General features: G+C 42.2%; 1 protein-coding gene across 1 annotated transcript in view; it reads right to left on the reverse strand.

Moving 5' to 3' along the window:
* Positions 1-217: 217 nt before the first annotated feature.
* The window catches only part of FSHR (follicle stimulating hormone receptor), a 130,752-nt gene continuing 118,926 nt past the window's right edge, over positions 218-12,043 (reverse strand). Inside the window, exon 10 of the mRNA XM_075925453.2 lies at positions 218-3,678. Coding sequence (XP_075781568.2) covers positions 2,445-3,678 — 1,234 coding nt within the window. The 3' untranslated portion in view covers positions 218-2,444. The remainder of the gene's footprint in view (positions 3,679-12,043) is intronic.

Genomic DNA, 12,043 nt, shown 5'->3' on the forward strand with positions numbered 1-12,043 from the left:
CCTTCTAGGCCTTCAACTCTATGGCTACGTCTACACTGGCATGATTTTCTGAAAATGCTTTTAATGGAAAACTTTTCCGTTAAAAGCATTTTCGGAAAAGCGCGTCTAGATTGGCAGGATGCTTTTCCGCAAAAGCACTTTTTGCAGAAAAGCGTCCGTGGCCAATCTAGACACGCTTTTCCGCAAAAAAGCCCCGATCGCCATTTCGCAATCGGGGCTTTTTTGCGGAAAACAAATCTCTGCTGTCTACACTGGCCCTTTTGCGCAAAAGTCTTTCAGAAAAAGACTTTTGCCCGAACGGGAGCAGCATAATATTTACGGAAAAGCACTGACGATCTTACATGAGATCATCAGTGCTTTTCCAGAAATTCAAGCGGCCAACGTAGACAGCTGGAAAGTTTTTCCGGAAAAGCGGCTGATTTTCTGGAAAAACTTGCCCTTGTAGACACAGCATATGATTTCTGGGCAAGTTATAATCTCAATAAGATGAAGGTTTTAAACCTGTACTGCACAGGTACAAAGATTTGCAGTTATAAAGCAGGACTTGGTACATGAGGGGACTTGGTCTTCCATTAATGAGAAGACTGATGTGTGACTGCTAAATTACTCTTGCCAAGTAGCAGGGGTAAAGCCTAAGAAGAAATGTAGAATTAACAAATTCATTAGCAAGATGAAGGTTGCACCTAAGTGTAGGTCTCCTAATGCATTCAGTTTCCCTTACTGATATGTTTATACTTGTAAGGAACCAAGTGCACAGTGGACTTGAGACGAACTACAGCTCAGTGGGAATGATAATATACTTACCAGAGAACATTTTCTGAAGAGATCAGTGATTCTAGAGGGGCTTGATTTTTAGATGGAAAATACCCAACACTTAAGTTGGGCAGTCAAAAAGTAAGGCACCTAAAATTACAGTAAAACTCCAATAGTCCAGCATCCAATTGTACGGCACTCCCGATAGTCTGGCATCAAAATGGCAAGAGCCTAGTGAGTGAGTTTCGACAAAAAATGAGTCACAAGACAGCAGCGGCAGCAGCTGAACTTAATAAAACCGGACGGGATCGAGTCAGTCTGCCACTGGCATTGTGTGACTCTGGACAGTGCTTGTGCTACAATAAAAAGGGTTAAAACACTTTGTATACAGTGTATATACAGTGTGTGTGTGTGTGTGTGTGTGTGTGTGTGTGTGTGTGTGTGTATATATATATATATATATATATATAAAAAACCATCTTATAGTACGTCCTGATAGTCCGGCATATCCGATAATCCGGCACCACCTAGGTCCCAAAGGTTCCGGATTATCGGAAGACTACTGTATTAATCACTTTTGAAAGTGTAGGTTCTAGTGTTTAAACTAGTTTGTACCCTTAACCTCTCCTTGAACTCGAGCTGGAGAACAAATATATTGCACTCACTCTTGAGCACTGTTTCCTGTACCAGGTGCTGAATAACAGGAGAGGATTCTATATTTCTAAAACTAAATTGACTCTTTATTAAGATAAGTATGTACAGTGATGCTGCAGCTTGTATTCCAATCGTGCACACAGATTGGCTGTTGCCCCCTCCAAACTCTGTCCCCCTGCAGCCTATGCGCTTCCCTCCAAATTCCATGATGCTTGCTACAGGCCTCACACAGAGATTTGCAGGGGCAAGGAGTTTGTCCATTCGCAGGTGAGAATCTGGTGATACAAAATCACAAATACTCTTAATCACCAGATTCAACCAATGTTGTTTTGAAATGAGAGTGATTGCTATAGCTACATTCAGCTCACTGAGGAAAAGTGTATTAACTATTCACTGGTGGACTTTTCTGTTCACACTGGGACACTTCCCACCACATGGATTTGGGCCAGGAATGGACCAGTGCTGTCTTGAAGGTGCCTTTTAGCCTCCTGTTTTGGTGAGTGGAAATGAAAACAATGTGAGCTAAAATTTCTTCTTCCAATACCATTGTGTGGGGGTAAGTGAAATAATCTTGCACTTTAGCTCTTGTCAGCTGAATGCGTAATACATATTACTACTTTTTCAAGTTATTGTACCCTTAACAAGACCTCTAGTATGTTTGACAGCAAAACATTTTAATTCTGCATTTTTTCCTTTCAGCTATTGATAGTCAACACTGACTTCTCAAACTCAATGCAGTACACAGCCAAGCACAGCTTTAAAAAAATGTGGGACAAGAAGATATTCTCCAGATCTTACATAATTCTTCAGAAATTCTTTAAAGAAAACATTAACTGAACATGTGTTGGTTGTTCTTCAAGAACTGAAGATAATATTTCACTTTTTTCTGGCTGGTCATAAAAATTAAATGAACAGCAGAAAAAAGAAAAAATATTTTTTTCACTGAAAACGTTACTTTACATATTATGTTAAAATCATTTCACAAATTCACAGTTAAAAACAATAATGCTGCCATATACATAAATCCATCAAGTATTTCAGTTCAAGTTATTCAGAGGAACCAATGAATAAATAGTTCCATCACTGGTTTTAGAAGCTGGGGTATAATGGCCATTTCTCATGTGAGAATTATGGACAGATGAGGAAGTTTCTGTTCTGTAAATCTGGGCTTGCATTTCGCAGCAACCAAACTTGCTCAATAAGATGAAGAAATCCCTGCGGAAGGTCTTTGTGAAAATTGCATACAAAAAAGGATTGGCACATGAATTGATTGGGTAGAACAAAACCAGAAGGATCTTGGATTTGGACACAGTGATGAGAGGAAGCTTGAGCGATGCTGATATGGCAAAAAAGGATATTGGTGCCATGCACAGGAAATCGGTGAAAATCAGTATAGCCATACGCTTGGCAATTTTGGTGTCACTGTTTGAAGAGATAACGTTAGGGTTTCTCACTGTGAAGTAGATGCAGATGTAACAGGCACAGATAATCATAAATGCAAGAACATTCAGCACTAAAAGGAATATGATATAAGCCTGGGAAAGGGGTGTTTCTATATCCATGGGCAAGCAAATGCTGACTTTCATGTAGCTGCTGACTCCAAATACAGGAAGAAGAGCCACAGTGAAGGCAAATATCCAACCAAAAATCATAATAACCATGCCATGCCGAAATCGAACTTTGCGGTCCAGCTGCATGGCATAGGTGATTGTATGCCATCTTTCCAGAGTGATCACAGTCAATGTGTAAACTGAAAGTTCGCTAGCAAACACTGTGAAAAACCCTGCAGCATTGCATCCTGAACCAGTTTGCCAGTCTATGGCATAGTTGTAATATTGGCTTTTGGTCTGTATATCTACAGACGCAATCAGCAACAGGTAGATGCCTATACATAGGTCTGCAAATGCAAGATTGCACATTAGAAATCGAGGGACAGTGAGTTTATATTGACTGCTTATTAAAATAACCAGTACAGTGATGTTCCCGGTGATAGCTAGAATGTTGATAAACCATATCAGAACTCGGAGAATATTGTATCCCATGATGTCTTCACAAGGATTAAAGGCATCAGGTTTAGGAGAGCAAGCCACATGAACAACTTCATTACATAAGCCGTAGTCAAAGTCAAATTCATTTCCTAGCAAGTCAAAACCTATGTAGTCATTGGAAATGTAATCCTCAGATGCAGATCTTTTATGCAACCTGTCTTCAAGCTGCTCATCAGGGTCTTGCACGACATTGGATTTATTACATATTGGATGCAATGAAGAACTAGAATGGAGAACAGAACATAGTTAGTGCCTAAAATACAGCAGAAGAAATACAATACATAAGAGTTATCATGCTATTTCCATTAATAGCCCTCTTGTTAATTGGTTATTCACCCCAAATCAAGATTTGAGGTCCCAGTCCTGCAAATCTTATGCACATGCTTAATTTTATAGAGATGAGTGATCTCATTGGTTTCAGTGGGATTACTGTCATGCATAAAGTTAAGCATGTGCATAAAGGTTTTTAGAGTCAGAGCCTGTAGATGCTACTTATCCCTAAAGTATAGTGAGAAACCACTCAAACAATGACAAAATATAATTGTATTGTAAGTATAGGACATTGTGGGTTGGCTTACGGCTGGGAGGCTGGTGGCAAGGGGGCCAGAAATGACCTCCTCTGGTCTGGTAAAATCCCTCATTCAGGACTGGTCAGGGAGGATCCAACCCGTAGTAGATGAAAGAAGATAAAATTAAAATGCCAGTCAGCCTGTAAGATTTGAATCACAGCATTTCGTGGTAAATACTGCAGGTAAAAATTTCGAAGTGCCTTGGTAAGTAAGTATTTTCAAAAGTGATAGGTGTGTGTGTGTGTGTGTGTGCACGCACGCGCCACGTGCACTAAGGGTCCCCCAATGAGTGACTTAGGCATTTTTGGAAAAATACCCTGTATATGGCATTATTTTTTGTACATTTTAATCATTTTAGGTAATCTTTTATGGTAATTAAAATTTTATTTTTTTTAAAGAAAAGGAATTTGAATAATTCTCTAACGTTGCTCTTCTTAAAGTATTCAGGAGCATTTCCAGAGTGGAAATAGTTTATGAAGTCAACAATATCTTGAAAATTTAGCTATAATTACAAAACAGTAGTTTTACCTTTCACCTAAAAGATTGCACAGCACCATTCATAGCTACCTATTCTTGTACAATGAAGAGCAAAAATACATTTCTCTTAGAAGATACTAGATCCCTTAAAGGAACTTAAATGTAGGCAGCCAGATTAAGTAATTACTTTATTACAAATTACTTTGCTCAAGGTCACAAAAGCCAAAGTCAGAGCTAGGAAAAGCTCCACTTCCCAGTCTCGTACTCAGTTCACCAAACTATGCTACCCATTTAAATGGGGGGAAATGGATTAGAAAATCCTTATCTAGAAACAGAGAAAATATATCTGTGTTTAGCAACCTTCTAATACACAGTATGAACTGTTCAAAACCAAAGAGCACAGATGAAGAAAGGAAAGCCAGATATATTGCAAGGCAAACAAAGGGGATAGTTGGGCCATGAGGTCAGAAATTGAATCAGCAGAATAAATAGGCCAAATCTAGATTACACACGGACACTATCTCTAAGTAATTAGGATTACTGGAAGGTGACAGAGTGAGGCCTGGTCTACACTATAGGGTTAGGTCATAGACTCCTAGGGCTAGAAGAGACCTCAGGAGGTCATCGAGTCCAGCCCCCTGCCCAAAACAGGACCAACACCAACTAAATCATCTCAGCCAGGGCTTTGTCAAATCGAGACTTAAAAACCTCTAGGGACTGAGATTCCACCACCTCCCTAGGTAACCCATTCCAGTACTTCACCACCCTCCTAGTGAAATAGATTTTCCTAATATCCAACTTAGATCTCCTGCACTGTAACTTGAGACCATTGCTCAACTATTGTTTTACCATCAAATCCCGGGCTTCATTTGCAAGTGTGGTATGCCTACATTACCCTGCTAGTTCGAACTAGCGGGGTAGTGTAGACATACCCTTGGTTACCTCGCTCATCCAGTAAGGGCCCCACACTCTCTCTGATCACTCTGTTATTGCTAATATACCTGTAGAAACTTTTCTTGTTACCCTTCACATCCCTTGCTAGCTGCAATTCCAATTGTGCTTTCACCTTCCTGATTACTTCCCTGCATTCTCGAACAATATATTTATAAGCCTCTCTAATCATCTGTCAAAATTTCCGCTTCTTATAAGATTCCTTTTTGTATTTAAGCTCACCAAGGATTTCCCCGGTAAGCCAATCTGGTCGCCTACCATATTTGTTTTTCTTACTGCTGCCCTGCCTTATCCTAATGTGCAAGTGTCATCACTTCAATTTAGTTCCCGCCAATGTAAGTGTTTCTCTGATGTCAACTGTTACTGGTCTTCAGGAGCCAACCCACAATGTCCTATACTTACAATACAATTGATACGAGTCTTTCTGGAGAGGGCACATACCATTAATACAACAAGCCAAATGTGCACACACACACGTGATATAATAACTGCATTATATATAATATGTTGACATAAATTAGGTCGACATAATTTTGTTGTCTAGACACGTTCTCCAAAGGACAGTTTCAAATGTAAGAAGAGAATCATATCATCATGATTCTTTTAGACAGAAAATGATCTTTAAGTCAAAAGAAAGAAACCAACGGCTGGAGTTTCTGATGGGAATTGTCAGCTTCAGAGACATACACAGAGAAGAAAATTTATTTTTTTTGAATCCCAGACAGATGGACTTCAACACATCTGTAACACACTTTATAAAGGTTTGTATAAAATGTTGAGCTAATAAACATGCACTCTATCAGACCTTTTAGTATTATGATTCTATTGCCCAATGCTACAGACATAAACTCTCACAAAATTAGGGCCAGATCATATGGGCTAAATCAGTCATGTGTTGTGCAAGAACAGGGAGCTTGGATTGAAGGAACAATACTGTTTTCTCTTTAATCCACCTTTAGAAGTCCTCTATCCTGAGGCTGGTCCATTTTTACCAGATCCTGTACACCAGTTAGAACAGCCACAGGGATCTTGTATCTTACAATGGTTGCCCATAGACTCAAAGGGGTTCTTCTGGGAGCCAGGGATCACTGACATATAGTGGTGCTTTGCTAGAAGAAAGGATAATGTAAGAGCTGTGGCAGCTGTTAGTACCTAAAGATTCTCCAACAGAGCAGAGTCCTCCGAGTGTTGCTTAACTGCTGTTAGGGTAGCTTGAATCAGGGGAGCAGCCAGATGGGGCTGAGGATCTGATCCTTGACATCCTTTGAAAGTTCATGTGTGACAATTGTAAACCTAAAATTTTCTTAAAAATGGATAATCCAGATTATCAGGTAGATAATTTTTATCCTCCCTGACAAATCACATCCTAGAGCAACTCTTGAAAGAAGATATAATGGTTTTGAGATAATGTATGATAAAGTCAAGTGACACCGGTACTCTCATGATGATGAATCTTTCTTCCAATTATCAAGTGTAGTCCTTGATCAAGCAATCATCACAGTGGGGTTAAACATGTACTACCAGCTATTAAGGACTCTTCAAAACAATTGAACAGTCTTGAGTACACATAGAGCTTGTGCCAGACCCAGAAAATGCTTTGACATGGAAGCACATGTATCTGTTACATTCTATCCCCAATATCTAAGCTAATGTACATGCAAATGACTTTGAGATTCAGTTTCAAAACATCACAACTCTTCTGAATTAAAACGTTTTTGTTTTAAATCTCTATAGTACAGGGTAGTTCTTAAGTCATTGGGGGTATGTCTACACTACCCCGCTAGTTCGAACTAGCGGGGTAATGTAGGCATACCACACTTGCAAATGAAGCCCGGGATTTGAATTTCCCGGGCTTCATTTGCATAAGCGGGGAGCCGCCATTTTTAAAACCCCGCTGGTTCGAACCCCGTGCAGTGCGGCTACACGGGGCTCGAACTAGGTAGTTCGGACTAGGCTTCCTATTCCGAACTACCGGTACACCTCGTTCCACGTTCCACATTCCTCGTTCCACGAGGTGTACCGGTAGTTCGGAATAGGAAGCCTAGTCCGAACTACCTAGTTCAAGCCCTGTGTAGCCGCGCTGCACGGGGTTCGAACCAGCGGGGTTTTAAAAATGGCGGCTCCCCGCTTATGCAAATGAAGCCCGGGAAATTCAAATCCCGGGCTTCATTTGCAAGTGCGGTATGCCTACATTACCCTCCTAGTTCGAACTAGGAGGGTAGTGTAGACATACCCCTAGTTATTTCACTACAAGGATGGGACTTCAATAGAATCCCTTCTCCATATTGTCTCTGCTTGAATGATTTGCTCCAGATAAGATTTTCTCAGTAGCTTAATAAAAAGTAAACAATTTGGAGAAAGTTTTGCAAATGAATGTTACATTTCACTTTTAAAAAACTCTGGACATCTTGCTCTTAAAAGAGGGATTAGTGGTTAAAAAGAAGCAAATTCCACTATCCATATACTTTAGATATAGGCTTGAAGTACTCTGAAGTGTTAGGTTGATGTAAGCTGCCTTGTGTCAATGTAACTGTGGAAGTGTCTTCATTTACTTTTGGCTCCTCTTGATGTAAATGCCTCTGGGTATGTCTACACAGCAAAGTTATTTCAAAATTACAGCCGTTATTTCGAAATAACTTTACTAGCATCTACACAGCCAAACTGCTATTTTGAAATTAATTCGAAATAGTGGAGCGCTTATTTTGAATTTGGTAAACCTCATTCCATGATGAATAATGCCAAATTTGAAATAGCTATTTTGAAATAAGTGCTGTGTAGACACTTATTTCGAAATAGGGGACTTCCAGCCTTCCCAGAGTGCCTTGGTGGCCACTCCAGCCTCAACCAAGAACACTCCTCTCTCTCTCCTGTCCCCAGAGCCCTTAAAGGGGTTGACTCTGGCCTCAGTGCCTGTGCCATCTCCAAGCCTACCAGCCTAGATCCAGCAGTCACTGCCCCGACCCAGTGGCCCCAAAACATGAGCCAGCAAGCCACTGGCAGCCAGCCCTCCACTGCTCCCCAGGAGCAGTCTGCCAGCTCCCAGGAACCTGCCAGGGCCCAGAGAAGGTGGACACCTTCCTGATCCAGGTTGGAGATCATGGACCTTATTCAGGTTTGGGGGGGATGCCCCCAATGTCCATGATCTCCACACTAGATGGAAGAATGTGGCTGTCTATGGCAGGATAGCTGCCAGCCTGACCACCAGAGGCCACATGCAAATCCAGGAGCAGGTTTGCATGAAAATCAAGGTGGTCTGGCGAGACCCCCAACCCTGAGCCCGGAGCTCCCCCTCCCCCTTCTTCCTGTTGCTTCCCCCTTCCGGCTCCCTCTTCCCAGGTTTCCCCCTCCCCTCTCTCACCCTCTCTCTTCCCCTCGCCTGCCTCCTTTCCCCAGTCTCACAAGAGTTTAATCTCCCTCCCCAGTTTTGTTAAATAAAGATAGTTTACAAAGAGTTTACCCTGCACTTGTCCTTGGTGAACTTCATCAAATTTCTTTTGGTACAATCCTCCAATTTGTCTAGCTCACTCTGGACTCTATCCCTGCTCTTCAACGTATCTACCTCTCCCCTTAGGTTAGTGTCATCTGCGAAGTTGCTGAGGGTGCAATCTATCCCCTCATCCAGGTCATTAATAAAGACGTTGAACAAAACTGGCCATAGAACAGACTCTTGGGGCACTCAGCTTGATACCAACTGCCAACCAGGCATCAAGCCATTGATTAGTACCCATTGAGCTGGACCATCTAGCCAGCTTTCTATCCACCTTACCGTCCACTTATCCAATCCATACTTCCTTAATTTGCTTGCAAGAATACTGTGAGAGACTGTATCAAAACCTTTATTAAAGTCAAGGTACATCACATCCACCACCTTCCCCATGTCCACAGAGCGAGTTTCCTCATCATAGAAGGTAATCAGATTGGTCAGGGATGACTTGCTCTTGGTAAATCCATGTTGACTATTTCTGATCACTTTCCCCTCTTCCAAGTGCTTCAAAATGGATTCCTTGAGGATCCCCTCTATGATTTTTCTGGGGAATGAGGTAAGGCTGAATAGTCTGTCGTTCCTTAGATTGTCCTTTTTTAAAGATGGGTACTACATTTGCCTTTTTCCAATCATCTGGGACTTCTCCCGATCTCCATGAATTTTCAAATATAATGGCCAAAGACTGCAATGACATTTGCTAACTCCCTCAGTACTCTCAGGGTATGTCTACACTACCCTCCTAGTTCGAACTAGGAGGGTAATGTATGCATACCGCACTTTCTAATGAAGCCCGGGATTTGAATTTCCCGGGCTTCATTAGCATAAGCGGGGAGCCGCCATTTTTAAATCCCCGCTGCTACGAACCCCGTGTAGCGCGGCTACACGGGGCTCGAACTAGGTAGTTCGGACAAGGGTGCCTATTCCGAACTACCGGTACACCTCGTTTCACATGAAACGAGGTGTACCGGTAGTTCGGAATAGGCACCCTAGTCCGAACTACCTAGTTCGAGCCCCGTGTAGCCGCGCTACACGGGGTTCGAAGCAGCGGGGATTTAAAAATGGCGGCTCCCCGCTTATGCTAATGAAGCCCGGGAAATTCAAATCCCGGGCTTCATTAGCAAGTGCGGTATGCATACATTACCCTCCTAGTTCGAACTAGGAGGGTAGTGTAGACATACCCTCAGATGCATTAAATCTGGACCCAGGGATTTGTGTATGTCTAGTTTTTCTAAATAGTTTCTAACCTGTTCTTTCTCCTCTCAAGGCTGCCCACCTCCTTCCCATACTGTATTGCCTAACAGCCAGATACCAGGGTTATTCGAGGGGCACACTGGGGTGCTGTTAGAATTAGGCAGGCTTTGAATTTTGCCAATGATTCTCAGTAATGTATCTTTATGTGATGCCTTTGGCCAGGCAATGTTTGCTTGTTTCCTTGAGTGCCTCATGTAGTGTTTGCTTCCAGAATGTTAATAGTACTGAAGAAATATTCCTGCCTCTAGCCACTGTGTTTGAATGTCAGCATCAACTAACGTGTGTATGACACAAATAAAAACTCATTTTATTTACAAAACTAAAGTTTAATAGCAGACCATACACAGACATTTTATCAAAAAGAGACATGGTAATGAAGAACAGTTGGTAATTGCTCTCGCAGTTGCTTTTAACTCCAGCATTTACTGTGAAACCAGTCCCTAATGGTGGAGTGCATAGGGTATTGTGAATGGCCAGGAATATGTGTGGAATGTGGTGAGGAGATTTGGGGAGAGCATAGAACAAAGTTCCGTATTGGCTGCAGATGTTCTAAGTGTACAGATCACTTCTTTCTGGCCTTCTTCATCAGGCTATCCAGTCTGAGTGTTTCATTGATTGTTGGCCTCCATGCTTTTGTTTCACTATCTCCAGCATCTGTTCACTGCAGCATGTTGGGAAACATATCCTCCTTACTCCTTCTGTTCACAACTTATCTGTTGGAGGCACTCCACCATTATGAAGGAGGAGGTCTTCAAGTATATATCTGCAGAAGCCAAAAAAACAATGAACAGAGACAGTATTATGAGTTCACTCGCAGCTGTGAATCACAACAGTCACACACATCTTTTTCTCACTTCCCCTTTGCTAGCACACAGCTCGGAGCAAGTATGAAATATGGTGAGTTTGGTTGGGTGAAAGGAGTTGGGAAGTGGGAATGGGAAGAAGAAAAAAGGGAATGGGTTCTTTGCAAAGAGGGACACTCTACCTGACTAGGGAGAATATTCTGAATATTGGCACCTTTACCACACCCGGGTTGCTCAGGTACATCCCCTGCATGTGTGCTGTTTGTATGCTGCTCCCTTATGTGAAATAATTCCCTGCAGAAATAATTGCTTGTTTTCATGGCAAAGTTTCCTACAGAAGTGAAACAAGGCAGCTCTGACAATGAATCTTTGGCAGAGGGTTGTAGAATATCTATAGATTACTATGGAGTATTCCTGAGACATCTAGGTGTACATTAACCCATTTTCCCACTAGGTCCCAACATAATTGCATAAGCTCATTTGTTATTTTCTGTTCCTTATCCCTCCTCTGCCCTATAACTAAGTACATGAGCGCTCAATCTCCTCTCACCATGAAGAATCAAAGCAAAACGTGTGCTTACCAGACTTTGCATCTCCTGCTTCATGTACATCAGGGCTGTACTGCTGGGGCTGGCTAGATCTTTCTGGATACAAATAGCAGTCCTGAGACATACTGGACGACCTTATTGTTCATTCCACATCCTCTTCCAGCTCCACTTTGCCCTTGAGATTGACTGTACTGGCCACTGCCTTCATTCCCCCCAAAGTATCCAAGGGCTTCTTGGCGGTTGAGGTGGTGTCATCCCTGAAGATGGTGTGCAGCTTTTTGTAGAGTCCCCATGTCTTCTGTACTGCACTACAGCAATGATTGGCCTCCCTTGCCCTCTGGTTTGCCTGCGTGGCTCCTTGATCTTGCCTCCTTTTTGGGGTGGAGGCTGCATATCCCTTATATGCCCCTTCTCCTGCATGCCACTAGCATGTAGGTACTGAAGTCCTTACAGGTTGAGTGAAACTGTAACTTCACAGCCTCCTCGACACAGACACGCAGCAGGT

This window comes from Pelodiscus sinensis, chromosome 3 (assembly GCF_052426305.1).
Source record: "Pelodiscus sinensis isolate ZL-2025 chromosome 3, ASM5242630v1, whole genome shotgun sequence".
Taxonomy (NCBI): Eukaryota; Metazoa; Chordata; order Testudines; family Trionychidae; genus Pelodiscus; species Pelodiscus sinensis.